This window comes from Oryx dammah, unplaced genomic scaffold (assembly GCF_014754425.2).
Source record: "Oryx dammah isolate SB20612 unplaced genomic scaffold, SCBI_Odam_1.1 HiC_scaffold_29, whole genome shotgun sequence".
In the NCBI taxonomy this organism is placed as follows: Eukaryota; Metazoa; Chordata; class Mammalia; order Artiodactyla; family Bovidae; genus Oryx; species Oryx dammah.
Genome location: NW_024070213.1, coordinates 80,445,224 through 80,463,334, shown reverse-complemented (window position 1 = coordinate 80,463,334; position 18,111 = coordinate 80,445,224). Strand labels below are relative to the sequence as shown.

The window sequence follows — 18,111 nt, the reverse complement described above, 5'->3', positions numbered from 1 at the left end:
GTTGTCATGATAATTAGAAAAGCTTCTGAAATAACAAGTAGGCCTTCTGATCACTTACCTGCCTGATTCACCATTCAGCTTAACTGAACAGTTATTCAATAAAAGCACCTCTAAATATCCAAATACTGTAAAAAATATATATGTATAGGGTGTGAGCACATAGATTATAAGGGTCAATACATAAAACAGTAAGAAGTAAGTGTCTACAATTAAATAAGCAAAATGACTTTGAAGAGACATGCCATTTAATTTTAATTAATTAATTTTTATTGGAGTGCATTTGCTTTGCACTGTTGTGTTAGTTTCTGTTGTGCAACAGTGTGGACCAGCTATCTGTATACATACACCCCTCCCTCTAGGGCCTCCCTCTCAACCCCCACCGTCCCACTCTTCTAGGTTGCCACTGAACTGAACTCTCTATGCTGTCGTCCCACTAGCTTATCTATTTTACACATGGAAGTATGGATAGAAACATGACATTTTAGTGTTTCTGTATACACTTAGAAAATACCATCCTGAGGATTTTTTTTTGGGCATATATGAATACTTATTTAAACTGAACCATCTGTGTCTTTTACCCCTGGAAGACTGAATTTTTAATGGTATTAGGTAAGCCAGTAGATGTTTAATAAATATTGAAAGAGATAAAACTGTGAAGCTTTTGGATCCTTTGCTTTCAATTTGCCATTCTATGATAACTAATTTGAAACACATGAACTAGAATAAACATTATATATAACATATGCCTTTTCTTCTGAATGTAGTAATAGTAGCTGTCATTGATCACTGTGACCCAGACCCTGATCTAAATGCTTTTCTTTACAATAACTAGTGTTCTTTATTTTTTATTGTTGTTGCATTTGTTTGTTTGTTTTTAATTTGAGTATAATTGCTTTATGAGGTTTTGTTGGTTTCTGCTGTACAATGAAGTGAATGGGCTATATGTGTGTATGTATATCCCCTCCCTCTTGAGACTCCCTCCTACCCCTCTAGGTCATCACAGAGCGTTGAGCTGAGCTCCTGTGCCAGACAACAACTGGCCACTCGCTATCTGTTTTACACCAAGTGTATGCATGTCAGTGCTGCTCTCTTAATTTGTCTCACCCTCTCCTCTCCATTGCCCCGGCCCATGTCCACAAGTCCCTTCTCTATGCCCGTGTCTCTATTCCTGCCCTGAAAATAGGTTCATCAGCGCTATTTTTCTAGTGATCTAAATGCTTTCTGTATACCATTGCACTTAATCTTTATAGTAGCCTGGTAATTAGGTGTTATCAACAAGTGGCAGTTAAAACTGGAATTAAAAGGACCCTACTTCATAACATTGCCCATCTTGCATAATTACTTGAATTATTTTTTTTTCCTAAAGTTAAATTTTAAAAGAAATTTTGCTGAAGTAATATATTTTTAAAAACATAGTATCAGAACACTGGGAACGTGTTTCTAAATTCTAGCTGGTTGCTTGGTCATTTGTCAATCAAGGTGCCACATCTGTTTTCTTCTGAAACTGAAAACATTTTTGTGGTTATTTTATAGTTTATATTATGTATCCAGATTGTCATTTGTAGGCAGCACATTTCAGGCAATGCGTAGAGAAATTAGCCATTTAGATACTTCACAGTGCCTGAGCTTTTATCTCTGGAGGACCAGGAATGCATGCTGGCCAGTGGCAAGTCTTCGCAATTGGCTTTCATTAAAAGAGCCTTTGTGCTTGCCTTTGAGGTGCTTTGTTTACCTTCTAGTTTGACTTAGGGAAGCATCTACTTTTAACCTCACATGGTCAGAGGATAACTCAGAAGGCACACATATGGGTATACTTTGGTTTTTTTACAATAGATGCTCATTTTCCATGTAACTCTCTCTATATTAGTTCAGCCATAGATTTTTCCACAGCTGCCATTTTAAAGTGAGCAATACTGCAATACTAGCCGACCAGTGTGAAATTGCCAGTCATCTGCCTGTCTCTGTTTAACTGAACTCTTAACTCCACTGGGGTGACCATCTGTCTTGCCAAAAAATGCTAGAACAAAAGGTATCACTGCAGGTAAAGATGGTCAATCTGTGCTTGTGGTTGTACAGCTAAAACAATAGGAAAAATGCTAGAAACTTTATTTAAGTTCATGCTGACCTACAGGGTCAGCATTTCCAGAGATGCTTTTGGGTTTGTTTCTGATGGTTCTCATTTTATTCATTATGTTGAAGCAACTTTGGCTGATAGGATAAGAGCTCCACTACTGGTACTTCTAGGAAACTGTAACCTCCACAAGGTCAGGGACCATCTTCTCTTCCCTGTCTCTGGGTCTGTGGCCAATAAAGGAAGGAATCTTTGCTGAGTATTAATTAAATAAATGAAAGAAGTAGCACCTCCTGAAGGAATTGCTGTCTTGGTTTGGGCAGTGGTCCAGGAGATGGTGATCCACATTCAGAAGCCATTTTCATGGCATGGGTAGCCCAGCTCCAGAAAGGTGTATCTCTACAGAAATCCTAGGCAGAGGTGTTGATCATGGAATACACTTTTGCTATCTGGCAACCTCCCTGGTGGCTGTAAGAGGAGGATATTAATTGGTGAATTGTACAACACTTTCACTGTGAGTCACAAACTGAGCCCATGCAGAGTCCCTTGTAGAATTGCATTCTCCAGTTTTGAAGAGTGGAAGACCAGATTGTGACCTATGACTTCTGTGGCTCTTTGCTGACTCGATGGACATGAGTTTGAGGAAGCTCCAGGAGTTGATGATATACAGGGAAGCCTGGCGTGCTGCAGTCCACGGGGTCACAAAGAGTTGGACATGACTGAGTGACTGAACTGAACTGATGACTCTTTGTGATTCTTGATGAATTTGTCTCCATGGATTCTAATGGTGTTAAGCAATTAAAAACCATAAGCATATTCAGAATTGAAAATACCCAGTCATGGCAAGAAAGATTAGGTAAAACTACCAAAGAATAGGTAAAATTTATGTGTTTATTTTTATGGAGTATTTTGGTCACATAAATTGTGGATTGTGACCCAGAATAGAGTGAATTTTTTGCTGAATCACCTAGAACAGTATTTCCAAGCCCCAATCCATATTCAGATGCCTTGAAGATCTTATTAAACTAAAGATTCTGACTCACTTGTCCAGGTGGGGCCTGAGAGTTTGTATTTCTAATCAGCTCTAGGTGATATGGATGCTGCTGATCAATGGAATCAGAAAAATGGCTTCACATTGGAATCAGAAAAATGCCAGGGAGTTTTAAAAGATACTGATGCCTGTGTCTCAACCCTAGAGCTTCTGATTTCATTGATGAGGGGGGATGTGGCCTGAGCTTTAAGGTTTATGAAAAGCTCCCTAGGAGATACCAGTGTGCAAATGAATTGGAGAAATGATGCTGTCAGATTGGTTTTAATTTCCTTTTGAGAAAAAAATATTGATTTTAGGCATCAAATCTTATACTTTTTCCTTGCAGGTTGCAGCAATCTACAAGGACTCAAGTATTGGAAATCTTATAAACATAGTAATTGTAAAATTAGTTATAATTCATGATGAGCAGGTAAGAAACAGTTCTAAAACTAATATTCCTAGTTGTAATAGGCTCTTAGGAGGAATATATGTATGTAGATCATGAAATGGGATAATTGAAAAACATGTTAAAAATCTTGATTCGGAAAAGAATGAGGTTGACTTTTTCCATCATGATGGAAATGAAATGACAACAGAGGAAGTCACAGCAAGTAATAAACAATTTAAAAAGTTAAGGTTGAAAACAATCAGATATTCACTTTTTATAATTCTACTGTTAGATTTAAAATATGATCATTTTTAGAAGTTAGTTTTTTTGATCCGAAATATTGGATGCTTACATTGAGAAGCATCTAATTCAGTTCTGTTTTGATCACAACGTTTTAAGGATTGCTAAAATATGTTTGAGGTATGAGGGAGCAATGAAGTGACTTCTTCATTTGCCTATAAAAATGCTATTTAATGAACTGCATAAACACTGACAAGTTTGGAAGGGAGAGGGCATGAATGTTTTGATGTAATTGTTGAATTGCTGCTTTTTTGTGTGTGTAGGAAGGACCAGTCATCAGTTTCAATGCAGCTACCACGTTACGCAATTTCTGTTTATGGCAACAAACTCAGAATGTTCTTGATGATGCCCACCCATCCCACCATGATACTGCTGTTCTTATCACAAGGTACAGTTCTAGAAATAACCCTTCCAATGAAATTGTTTACCCTTTCTCTCCTGCATGATGACGAATACTTCTTGTTACCTTAATTCTTTATCGGTAGTACATAGTAGTGTTCTATGAGAACTTGTATTAAGAAAGATACCCTTGAATGAAAGCATTCTGTTTCTTTAGACCAGAACACTGGCCTGATTCCTTAGGAAATTAGCAGCATTAGGTTGCTAAGTAATGGCTTGACCTAAACAAAATGATTTCCTTAGTATGTTAGTGACAGAATAACAGAATTAGGAAAATTATTTGAAAATTAACATAGTTATGGTACTGAGAATGCATTTTGTTTCTTCCCTATTTGACCTTCCAATCGCTTGGAAAAGAAAGCCTCCGAATTTATTTTCGGCTCCTTATACTTTAAAAAAGCCCTATCTTCCCGGTTATGTTGCCCTCCGAGATTCCAAAAAAAAATAAAAAAATAAAAAAGCCCTATCTGCTCTGTGTTTTGTTGCTCAGTTCGTATCTTAATTACTGGGCTGCTTTTGCTAAGCTTTTTTCTCAACCCTATTTATTTAAATGAAAAACAGCTATTATTATAAAATGAAATGATTATTTTATAAGTACATTATTAATTCACACTGTTGTTTCAGCCACTGTCATGGTATAAGAATCCCAGGTTTGTAGTTTGTTTTGCTTGGTTGGTTGGCCAAAAGGGAAAAAAATCTTTTGTTTGAAGGTCAAATTCAGAGAAATTTTGACTTTCTAGAACCCTGAAATGAAAATCTTCAGTCAGTGTGAAACAACTGACATAGTCCATGTGCTTTATCTCTTTTCCAAACTAAAGCAGAATTGCTCACATTTATACACTGTATTCTAATGCCCTAGGTTATGGCTAGAGATAACAGATTAAAATGGGAGGGAAGAAAAGGGCTCTAAGAGGAGGCCACGGGGAAAGAGACTAGAGAATTGTCATATTGAATGGTTAGAGACCGAGTAATGTAGAAGCAAAAAGTTTAAGCAACTTGGTAACATTTGAGAACATCATTATTTTGCAGCAGAGAATAATAGCTTTAGTTCATAATGATGAAACATCAAGAAAAGAGTATTACATATACTACTGCAAAGGTCAAGGCAGAGAGGTGAAAAATACATTAAGAAAGCTTTTCAGTGAAATTAAGCTCCAGCTGTTTATAGCAGTCACTTTTATACTGTACCTATTTGCTTATTGGTATGCAAAAATGGTGCATTACTCTAGGTTTAAACTTATTGAGAGCTTGAGAGAACTAGATCTTAGAAGTCAATTTAGGGCAATAGACATGTCAAAATTAAAGCTTCTTTGTCTTTGCTTTGGCTTGTTGCAAAAATATTTTCTAAAAATGCTTCAAAATCTTTTGTTTTAAGGGAAGATATTTGTGGAGCTAGAGAGAAATGTGACACATTGGGTAAGTTAATTTGTAAATATAGCTTATATAATTGTTTACTGAATTATTTAGGATGATGTTTAGATTATCTTTCTCTTAATTTACATATTAATCATTTTGTTTAGTTGACTTGATTAATGATTATAGTGTCACTATTATTTGATTTTTGCTTCTATAAGTTTTAAAGAATAATAGGAACTACTAACAATTACTAAATATCAAGTGCTGTGCAAAGCTTGACATATTTAAATAAGTATTTTATTATGTATCATTTATCCATACAAAATAGTACATAATAACTTATATGCAAATGTAAAGCAAGAAAAATAAAGTGAATAGCCATGAATCCACTATCAGATTTATGAATTAGATTTAAGAATTAGAAATTTAGCAGTACTGTTCTATGGCCTGTGCTAAGTCCTTATTCTGTCCCTTGCATTTCCCCAAGAGATAATCAGTTGCATAAATGTATGTGCCAGTTCCTTCCATTGTTTTGAAAAATACTTTTATAGCACATGTATGTATTCTTAAAAGAAATTGCTTGATTATGCTTATTTTTGAGCTTTAGTTCATGCATTTTCACTATTACACAATGTTTTAACCATGGTTCACATATCTTTATTCTGTCAGTGAATATTTGGGCTGATTTCAGCTTTTTTCTATTAGGAACTTTATTATAAGACCTTAAGGTATATTCCTAAGATTAGAATTTCATGTCATTAAATGTGCTCATGTTCAACTTTATAAGATATACCAAATTATTTTCCAAAGTGGTACCAGTTTTCATTTTTTATCAATAGTGTATAATCATTCCTTTTGATTATATTCTTATCAATATAAGAATCTTCAAATTTCTCATTTTTGCCCATCTAAATTTGATATATTTCATTATAGTAGTAATTTTCAGTTCCCTGGTCACTAATGAGTCTGGACATCTTTTTATATATTTACTAGCCATTTATATATCTTTTCTGAGAGGAATGAAATAAATGAAAAAAAGTCGCCTGTTTCTCTGCTGTAGTACTTTTCATTTTCTTATGCCTTTTAGTGTTCTTTATAACTTCCTGATACCAAACCCTTTTGGGATTATATGTATTGTAAATATCTCTTAATGATTAGTTCCTTAGTGATTATTGTGTTTGTATGAAAATGTATACTGTAGCTGAAATTATAATTTTAGAGTTAGGAATTTTGTCTTAATGAAATTATAGCCTTCTAAGTATTCTGTAGTGCAAAATCTGAATGTATTAGTCTGTTTTCTTATAAGGATTTAAAATTTTGTCCTTTCACATTTAGATCTCTATACTATTTGAATTTTTTTGATATGGTATCAAATAAGGATCAGTTTTGTAAGAGTCTTTTCTGTGTGGATATCCAGTTTCCTGAGATCATGTTTTGATTAGTTTCCTAGAATCTGCAATGCCTTTCCTTAGAATCTGCAATGCCACATATAAAATTTCTGTTTGCACTGGCATGTGCAAACATCCTGCTGTTTCATTAATCAATACTTTTTATTTATTTCATCTACCAATTCCATATATTCAAATTATATAGCTCTATAATAAATCATCATAATTCACAGAGTATATACTCCATCTAATTTTCTTCAAGAGTTTGTGGCTATTCCTGAACCTATGATCTCCTATAAAATTTTAGACCAGTATGTTAAGTCATTATGAAATAATTATCTATTTATGAATGTCTTTTAAAATATTTTTTAGTAATATGTATTATTTTCTTTCAGAGTTTATTGTGCCCAACTTTCATTTACCTCTTTTATTAGTATATTGGTGTATGGTGTTGATTGATAGAAATATAATAAATTATTTGGATTATTGATTTTAAATATAGACACCTGATTCACTAATCTCATAATTTACCTGTGGGCATTTATATCATTGTGAATTATGGCTGTTTTTCTTTTCCCTTCTTCAATCCTCATAATATTCTTTCCTTTTTTTAAATCTTTTTCTTTTTTTTTGTCTTAAAGTAAGATAAAAACCTTGTTGAATGTTGAATAGAAATGATGACGATAGCCTTTTTCCCCTGGATTTTAAAGGGAATATTTGTAAAGTTTCACCATTAGGAATATTTGCCACAGGTTCTTCTTGGCTGATAAACTTAACATAATTTCTGAAACTTAGAAAATGTATACTTTTATTAAAAATTTTTGCAGATCTAAAAGTGACCATATGATTATTTTAATCTTATGAATTCCTTTTATGAGTTTTCTAACACTAAACCAATCTTGATTAAGGTTTTTTCCTTTTTTTTTTTTTTTCTTTCTAAACACACCACTAGATTTCATTCCATGCATATATTTTCAGGAGTGAAATGACCTTCCTTTGATTGTATTTCTCTGATTTTGATACTGTGAGGAGAGAGCGAATTAGCCAAGATGGCCGGGTCAGGCTCTCTCACCGCACGTTTTGTAAATGATAACTGTGTAACAGCTGAGATCACTTACAGCGCTGCGCATGGGCATCACGAGATACTTGCTTGGTCACAAGCTGCTTTGTGCCTCACGCCTGTCAGAGCATCACCACAAAAGCCCTAGCTGCTATGGCATTGGGGCTACATTGGAGTGGCATCGTGGTTATGTTATATGAGGTTATGCCATGGCTATATTACTGCTGCATTGTGGTTATGTTGTGGGGGCTGCTACGACTGCTCCTGAGTCAGGAGAGTGGCTGTGTTATGGCTGCCGTGCCAGCCCGGCGAGAATAAATGTGTCTGTAGTTCCTACGGCTCCTTCCAGCCTCTCAGCTCAAGCCTTGTCTAGCCTGGGCTCAGTGAAAAGTGCAGACAGTGTGAACAGCGAGACAGTTGGTGTCATGAGTAGGAAGAGCGAGCGACACAGATAGCAAAGTTTTATTCACCACGCCAAATTTGTTGGCAGTATATATTTTTTCCCATTCTCTGGAAGATTTTATATAGCGCTGGAGTGATCTATACCTTGAAAGCATGGTAGATCCCACCTAGAAAACCATCTGGGTTTTATCTTTCCTGTGTGGAAATATATTTTACCATTTAATTTCTCCAAGGATAATCAGACTTAAAAAAACATCTTTTTGAATGTGCTTTAAAAACTGTTTTTCTAGATATTATACCATTTCTTTTAGTAGTAAAATTTATAACTTAAATTATTCTCATAGCATTTTCTTTTAAACTCTCTTGTCTATACCTGTCTACAAGCCTCATTTTATTTCTGATATTATTTATTTGAACTTCTTTAAATGGCTCAATTTCACTGAAATATTGTCTATTACATTTTTCTTTTTTTAGAGGATCAACTCTTTCTTTTGATCTCATTTTTATTTCTTTAATTTCTGCTTTCTCTCTCTCATTTTCCCCCAATTTACTTATGTTTGCTTAGCTCACAAACCCCCCAAGTTTTTCTTTTCTAATTTTGTTAAGACTATCCCGTTACTTCAAGGTATCATTTTGCTATATCCTACATGTTTTTATAGATGTTTTCAATGACATTTAAAATTTAAAAATTCTAAGTATGTGTAAATCCATCTTGATTTCTTCGCTTATTAACTAGACTTATTAATTTAGAAATGCATTTAAAATTATATGAATGTATCAAGATTTACTGGTTTTCATTCAATTTCATTGTAGTTGCAGAACATGATCTACGTGATACCCATTCTTTGAAGTCTTTTGATATCCCTGTATGGTCTATTGTTCAGTCACTCAGTCATGTCTGACTCTGTGCGACCCCATGGATTGCAGCACAATAGGCTTCCCTGTCCTTCACCATCTCCCAGAGCTTGCGCAAACTCATGTTCATTGAGTTGGTAATGTCATACAACCATCTCATCCTCTGTCGTCCCCTTTTCCTCCTGCCTCTGTGTTTCCGAGCATCAGGGTCTTTTCCAATAAGTTGGCTTTTTGCATCAGGTGGCCAAAGTATTGGAACTTCAGCTGCAGGATCAGTGCTTCCAATGAACACCCAGGACTGATCTCCTTTAGAATGGAGTGGTTGGATCTCCTTGCAGTCCAAGGGACTCTGAAGAGACTTCTCCAAAACCTCAGTTCAACACATCAGTTCTTCAGGGCTCAGCTTTCTTTTATGGTACAACTCTCACATCCATATATGACTACTGAAAAACCATAGCTTTGTTTAGATGGACCTTTGTCAGTAAAGTAATGTCTCTGCTTTTTGAAATGCTGTATAGGTTTATCATAGCTTTTCTTTCAAGGAGCAAGTATCTTTTAATTTCAAGGCTGCAGTCACCATCTGCAGTGATTTTGGAGCCCAAGAGAATAAAGTCTGTCACTGTTTCCATTGTTTCCCCATCTATTTGCCATGAAGTGGTAGGGCCAGATGCCATGTTCTTAGTTTTTTGAATGTTGAGTTTTAAGCCAACTTTTTCTCTCTCCACTTTCACTTTCATCAAGAAGCTTTTTATTTCTTTGCTTTCTTGCCATAAGAGTGGTATCATCTGCATATCTGAGGTTATTGATATTTCTCTCAGCAATCTCAATTTCAGCTTGTGCTTCTTCCAGCCTAGCATTTCACATAATGTACTATGTATATAAGTTAAATAAGCAGGGTGACAATATACAGCCTTGATGTACTCTTTTCTCAATTTTGAATCAGTCTGTTATTCCATATCCAGTTCTAGCTGTTTCTACTTTATCTGCATACAGGTTTCTCAAAAGACAGGTAAGGTGATCTCATTTCCATCTCTTTAAGAATTTTCTACAGTTAGTTGTGATCCACACAGTCAAAGGCTTTAGTATTCAGTAAAACAGAAGTGGATGTTTTTCTGGAATTCTCTTGCTTTTTCTGTGATCCAGCAGATGTTGCCAATTTGATCTTTGGTTCCTCTGCCTTTTCTAAATCCAGTTTTCTATATAAGCGCTCTCTATGTGTACATAAGATGGAGAAGCTCTATATAGTCAGCAAAAACAGGACCAGAAGCTGACTGTGGCTCAGATCATGGACTCCTTATTGCAAAATTCAGGCTTAAGTTGAAAGTAGGGAAAACCACTAAGCCATTCAGGTGTGACCTAAATCAAATACCTTTCGATTATACAGTGGAAGTGACAAATAAGATTCAAGGGACTAGATATGATAGGCAGAGTGCCTGAAGAACTATGGACAGAGGTTTGTAACATTGTACAGAAGGCAGTGATCAAGACCATCAGCAAGAAAAAGAAATGCAAAAAAGGCAAATGGTTATCTAAGAAGGCCTTACAAATATCCGAGAAAAGAAGAGAAGAGAGGCAAAGGAGAAAAGGAAAAATATACCCATCTGAATGCAGAGTTCCAGAGAATAGCAAAGAGGGATAAGAAAGCCTTCCTAAGTGAACAATGCAAAAAAAAAAAAATAGAGGAAAGCATTAGAATGGGAAAGACTAGAGTTCTCTTCAAGAAAATTAGAGATACCAAGGGAATATTTAATGCAAAGTCAGACACAATAAAGAACAGAAATGGTATGAACCTAACAGAAGCAGAAGATATTAAGAAGAGGTGGCAAGAATACACATAAGAACTATACAAAAAAGATCTTAATGATCCAGATAACTACAATGGTGGGATCACTCACTTGGAGCCAGACATCCTGGAGTACAAAGTCAAGTGGACCTTAGGAAGAAGCATCACTAGCAACAAAGTTAGTGGAGGTGATGGAATTCCAGCTGAGCTATTTCAGATCCTAAAAGATGATGCTGTGAAAGTGCTGCACTAAATATGCCAGCAAATTGGAAAACTCAGCAGTGGCCACATGACTGGAAAAGATCAGTTGTCATTCTAGTCCCAAAGAAGGGCAATGTCAAAGAATGTTCAAACTGCTGCACAACTGCTCTCATTTCACATGCTAGCAAGGTCATGCTCAAAATCCTCCATGCTAGACTTCAATTGTATGGTCTATTATGTGACCAATTAAAAAATGTTTGTGTATGTTCAAACAGAATGTATATTCTTAACTATGTCTGTTAAATCAATTTATGCTGTTCAAATCAACTACATATTTACTACTTTTTTTGCTTACTAGGACACTAACCTGAAACATGAATATGTCTTTGTTACTCTTTATTTTTAATTTGACATTAAAATTTCTTCAATTACAGTGTTCAGATACTTTGTTTCATCTATTTTTGGGCTAACTTATTAGGTGCATATAGGTTTGATTTGAATTGTTTGCAGTTGTATAGTGACTATTTAATGTCTAATAATGCTTTTTAAAGAAAATATAGTCATTATAATTTTATTTTTATAATATTATGTCTAGCAATACTGTAACTAGCCTGACTTTTTCTATTTAATATTTGCTGGATATATCTTTTGTTTCAATTTTTCAGAGTCTCACATCTTTAGAATAATCCATCATATAATTGGATTTTTAAAACGATATTTATAATAATCTTTGTTACTACCATAGTTAGTCCATTTACATTTATTATAATTGTTTTCCATCCTTTTATTTCTTTTTATCTTCCTGCTTTATTCCAGCAGCTCTAATGTGCATTTTATTGTTTTTTTTTTCTTTGGCTGCATCTAATTTGGTATTTCATTCTTCCCTGAATTTTCCATTTCAACATGTTTTGCAATTTCAAACATTCTACTTAGTTGTTATTCAAAATCTGCCTATTTATTTTGTTTATACTCTTTTTATATTTTCTCATATTTATCATTGCCTTTCATATTTACTGAAACATTTTATTTGGAGTAATTTCATATGCCATCTTTGACAGTTCCCATATTCTAAACATTTGATTACCAAATACGTGTTGTCTGCTAATTTTCTGCTGTGTTTACTTGTTTGTATGTTTCATGATCTCTAAGTGTAAGTTCATATTTATATAAAAATTATCCATAAGGCTAGTGATGGACTGCTTAAAAAGTGTTCTTTCCTCTAGAGAGATTTTCAGTTGTTTTGCTGTAATCTGAAAGGTGTTAATAACCAAGGTCCCTTATACTTAAGGCAGAGACTTCAGAATCAGATCCTCTACTTTGAAGCTTCCTCTAGCAAGCTCTTAGTCTCTGCATCATATTGCTTTTATCAGTATTTGCTCTCAGAGTAACTCCTATTCTTCCTATTCCTTGCTTGCTGTTTAGGATTTAGCACATGATATAAATCATATGGGGCTTCCCTTGTGGTTCAACTGGTAAAGAATCCTCCTGCAATGCGGGAGACCTGGGTTTGATCCCTGGGCTGGGAAAATCCCCTGGAGAAGGGAAAGGCTACCCACTCCAGTATTCTGGCCTAGAGAATTCCATGGACTGTATAGTTCATGGGGTCGCAAAGAGTTGGACCCGACTGAGCGACTTTCACTCACATGATACAATTGTTTATATGTATGTATGCATGCATTATTAGGTATGAGATGAGCAGGGAGAGAACATATCTGAGGTTTTGGAGGTGTGGGGTTTTGATAGTTCTCATACATCATGAGCTCAGTATTCATTTAAAAATTAGTTTTTATTACTGGATGTGTTTCTTTGTGGTAAAAGGACTGTCTAGAAGTTAATCTTCCACAAATGTGAAAGTAGGCAACTGCCACTCTAATTTTGACAACAGATCTCATCTCTTCTCCTTGCAAGCTACTCTCTAACTTTGTAGATATATTCTATATAATTAGATATATTTATATATCTAGATGTATTATTCTATATATCTAGGCTTCCCAGGTGGTGCTTGTGGTAAAGAGCCTGCCTGCTATGCAGGAGATTAAGAGACGTACGTTGATCCCTGAGTCAGGAAGATCTCCTGGAGGAGGGTACTGCAATCCACTCCAGTGTTCTTGCCTGGAGAACCCCATGGACAGAGGAGTCTGGCAGGCTATAGTCCATATAGTCGCAAAGAGTTGAACACAACTGAAGTGACTTGGTACTCAGATACATATGTTATGTATTTCTTAGATTATCTTTGCCTTGTTTTCACATATTTATACTAAAAGTTAAGTATGAATATATTTGCTATATTTTTCTATTTTTAAAAATGATTTAATGCTAAATTTTGGGTTATTCACTCCCCATTCATTTTTTGCAGTTTTCAGCTACTCCTGTGCACATAAATCATACCGATGTCTAGAAACATAGACCATGCAAATCAAAGTAATCCTGTTATCCTTTAAATCAAGAGGAGCAGTGATTATAATGATAGCTGATATATTTGAGTGCCTATGTATCAAACACTACACTAAGGTTTAACATGATTATACTCATTTAATCTTTACAACAAATCTATTAAGACCTATTATTCCAATTTTATACATGAGGATAAATAATTTGCCCAAGGCTATACAACTTGTATTAACCCAAGTTTTAGTATTTTAGTTTCCCTTCTAAAATATGTGGAAAAAATAACAAACTAAGAATAGTTCTTAATAAATACCAGATACTGGCAATAATGACTAAGTTTCCTGCTTATATCTCCTTTTGCAAGTATTGTTGTCTTAGTCTCTGGGCATATTTTACAAAGTAAGTTAAAAATTGTTATTCTTCAAGATGATAGATTGGTGACTTTGTGCAGCTTCTTGCACTTTCAAACACAGGGAATCTGTGTCAAATTTGGGCTGTGCTAGTTTATTCTGTTAATATCTCTGCCCAGTTTTAGAGAGCCCTGAATCAGAATGAGTGAATCTAGGTATAAACTATCAGCCAACTGCTTGGTACTATAAGGCTATACATTCACTTTGATTTTTGTTAGTCTTATTTATCTAATGAACATGCTTGAGCTTGATCTTTAATCGTGTGCAATGCTAATTTTTACAGATACATCACGTGACTAAGATGTTCAACTTAGAATATATCCATCTTAAGCTGGAAAGAGTTGCCATTTCTTCCTCCAGGGGATCTTCCTGACCTAGGAATTGAACCTTGGTCTCTTGCATTGTAGGCAGATTCTTTACCATCTGAGCTATAGGAAATCCCGCCCATCTTTGAGCATGAAGCAAAGTTTGGGTGGTAATGGAGTCAATGAAAAAGGTGAAAAGTTAAAGTATTAGTCACTCAGTCATGTCCAACTCTTTGCTGCTCCATGGGCAATAGCTTGCCAGGCTTCTCTGTCCATGGAATTCTCCAGGCAGGAATACTGGAGTGAGTATATTCCCTTCTCCAGGGCATCTTCCCAACTCAGGGATTGCACCCATGTCTCCTACATTGCAGGCAGATTCTTTATTGTCTGAGCCACCATAGGAACCCAATGGAGTCAATATTGTATTTCAAATACTCAGCACTGTAAATGAATAGTACACAGGAACTGAGCCACTAGGCAAATTGAAAATACTAGTGAAGGCAAGGGAACAGCACATATTCTTAAAAAGCAGTGTGTACAGTTTAACTTATTTTGACAAAGGAGAAATACGAAATTCACTAAAAATTGCCCATACAGTATGAATTTTTAAATCTTAAAGAAAATAATAATTCTCTCATTCTTTATCAGAGGACTGTTAAAGAAAGAATATCTTTCTTTGTTTTTTCCCTTCTTGCTTTGGTCTTGATTCTAACTAAGAAAAAGTTCTTTTGGTGGGGACTTTGCCCAAGCAAGGCTTTTTGGCATTAAGAGTCAGAAAGAGGGCATCTTTCATTTTTGTTAAGAATGTATTGGTGAGTGAACTCATTAGTCTGACTTTTTTCCAGTATTTTTAGATTCTTTAGTTAACTTCTATTTCTTTTTTTAGGTACACGTAATAGGAAAGACTAAAACACAGTAGCTAATATGTCTGTTTATTTTATATTAAGGAATTTCTAAATGAAAAATTTTACAATAAGAAACTGATTATTGTATAAATGAAAATCTTTTTTTTTTTAAATAGAAGGAATCATCATAGGAGAGAAAATAAATTTGTAAGCAAATGTTGAAGGATAGCAATAGTAAAAGCTATGTGTTATGTTTTTTTTTTTAAATTTATTTTTTATTTTACTTTACAATTCTGTATTGGTTTTGCCATACATTGACATGAATCCACCACGGGTGTACATGTGTTCCCAAACATGAACCCCCCTCCCACCCCCTTCCCCACAACATCTCTCTGGGTCATCCCCGTGTACCAGCCCCAAGCGTGCCGTATCCTGCATCAGACATAGACTGGCAATTCGATTCTTACATGATATTATACATGTTTCGATGTCATTCTCCCAAATCATCTCACCCTCTCCCTCTCCCACTGAGTCCAAAAGTCCGCTATACACATCTGTGTCTTTTTTGCTGTCCTGCATACAGGGTCATCATTGCCATCTTTCTAAATTCCATATATATGTGTTAGTATACTGTATTGGTGTTTTTCTTTCTGGCTTACTTCACTCTGTATAATTGGCTCCAGTTAAAAGGTAAAATGGAATGATAACTTGATGATGAAATATGGAATATTGTAATGAGCATTAATTTTATATTTCTTATCCTAGATTAAAAGACTATATCAGTTGTAACTATTGTCTTTGGTGTCCAGCCATTTCATGTTGTCACATCTTTCAGCAACAGTTCCAGTTGCAAGTTGTTATTTAAATGAGTGGCTAGATCTTGATGTGTGATAGGTGTTCCACTGCTGAAATGGTTACAAAATAAGTGCTTCCAATGATTATATCATTATCATGCTTTATTTAACATCTATTAACTCCAGTCCAGGCACTATTCTAAGTATTTAACATATTTTTAGTCATTTAATTATCATATGGTAACTGAATAAGTGTATACTGCTTCAAAGCTTTAAAAAATTAAATAAAATTTATAATTTATATTGTTCTGGACCATTTTCTTTATTAGTACTGTTACCAGTTTAGACATTCATTACCTTTCCTGCTAATAACACTAATGTGGCCTAAAATTTCATTCTTCCTGTGGCCTTTTCCTTTTCCTGTCTTTTAAAAAATTGTTTGCTTATCCCATATTCTGGCTTATTTTCTTCAGTAAAAGTATATGGTTTCAGCTACAGATAAATCATTCTGTTCTTTTTTTTTCTCTTTGCCTTTTAAAACGTCTGTGCAGTATTAACAGTCAACTCGGCATTTATTTCTAAGTAGTAATGCCAAATGATAAATGCTTTAGTGCTTTCTTTATGATTCTGCTATTCCCCATTTTGTTGAAATGCAAACATGAAATTTTTCAGGTTTAGCAGAATTAGGTACCCTGTGTGACCCTTTACGGAGCTGCTCTATTAGTGAAGAAAATGGGCTCAGTGCTGCCTTTACCATAGCCCATGAGCTTGGTCATGTGTAAGTACCTTCTGTCACCTCGGTAGTGTGCCTTCTACATAGCGTTGCATGAATGTCTATAATTCTGTCTTTAACGGAGTAATTGGCATCTTTATATCTTTACAAAATATTAGTAGTATAATTTTAACCCCTGAAATGCTAACTCTGGCTCTTTTGTGATCTATGTTAGGTCAGACAGGCTACACAGATCAACAGACTAAGCAAAGAACTAGAACTTTGGAACTCTTTTCTTTCACTTACTGTATTGGATTATATGACAAGCACTTCTGGCCTCTGTCCCTTGTTATCCTATGCATGACCAGGTACTGTGCTCTACCGTCTTATGGGAGGGCCTGTAGGGTCCCCTGGTTCTAGGGAACTCCCCCAAATATTTGTAGTATCAATTCATTTCTTGCTTTTATTGCTCAGAGCCCCAACAGAGTATGTGGTCTGTGGGAGTTTCTTAATCACTGAAATATTTTCTTAAAACTTTTTCTCCCAGATCTATAGTGTTTTTTTTTTTTTTTTGTAAACATTTGGAATTCTATCTGTTCCTATATTATTAAAAATTCTACTGGGGTTTTATGCTCTAAGAATGTGGAGGCCATGATTTCCCATGATACCTGTGAAGCTCCCATAGAAAGTCAGAAACCCCTAGAAATTCATCCTCTGAAAAATGATTCCCAATGTACCCACAGTACTCTTTTGATTTTTTGGTTATTTGCTAATGAGGAATTAAAGCTGGAGCTGCTTCTCTTGAACTCCATTGTCTTTTCCTGGTCATGCCTTGACATCCTTAGAGTATTCAACTGGAATAATTTCAGGCAGAGATAATTTTTATTAAACTAGTTCCTCTTCAGTTCCCAGCATCATTATATCTCATGACTACCCACCAAATTTTTACGTTGTTTGCTGAAGTAGAGCAGGTTCAGCAGCATGCTCAAGGTATATCATGTATTGTAACATCCTGAAGGCAGTGTTTGCTGGTTACCAAGGGTATTAACTAGTACAGTATTCTTGCAAAGGATACTACCTTTTATTTTCTTCCTGAGAAACTTTTTAGGTGTGTTTAGAATATCAGTAAGTAGTTTAATTAAAACACTGATATTAAGTACATATTTTGACAGGTAAGGACTGAATCAAGGACTGAATCAATTATCCCTTCTAAACATAGTTCTTACTGGGATCCTCGAAATATATGTAAAATCTGTTGCTGACCAGCTGACCATTTAATGTCATTGCCCTTATAAAGATTTGGTTGCCATTTGGGAATATTTTTATTATTCCAGTTTTATCTGTCATCACTTTATGATTATAAACCAGAAAGAGCAGTTAAGCTGTTTCATGTGAAATAGGCGGAAAGCATAAAGTGATATGGA

General features: G+C 35.0%; 1 protein-coding gene across 2 annotated transcripts in view; it reads left to right on the top strand.

Annotated features, from left to right (window-relative positions):
* The window catches only part of ADAMTS20 (ADAM metallopeptidase with thrombospondin type 1 motif 20), a 204,936-nt gene that overhangs the window by 54,456 nt on the left and 132,369 nt on the right, over nucleotides 1-18,111 (top strand). For both annotated transcript variants that reach the window (XM_040233797.1, XM_040233796.1), the window contains 4 exons: nucleotides 3,448-3,531; nucleotides 4,053-4,177; nucleotides 5,564-5,604; nucleotides 16,648-16,753. In XM_040233797.1, coding sequence (XP_040089731.1) covers nucleotides 3,448-3,531; nucleotides 4,053-4,177; nucleotides 5,564-5,604; nucleotides 16,648-16,753 — 356 coding nt within the window. The remainder of the gene's footprint in view (nucleotides 1-3,447; nucleotides 3,532-4,052; nucleotides 4,178-5,563; nucleotides 5,605-16,647; nucleotides 16,754-18,111) is intronic.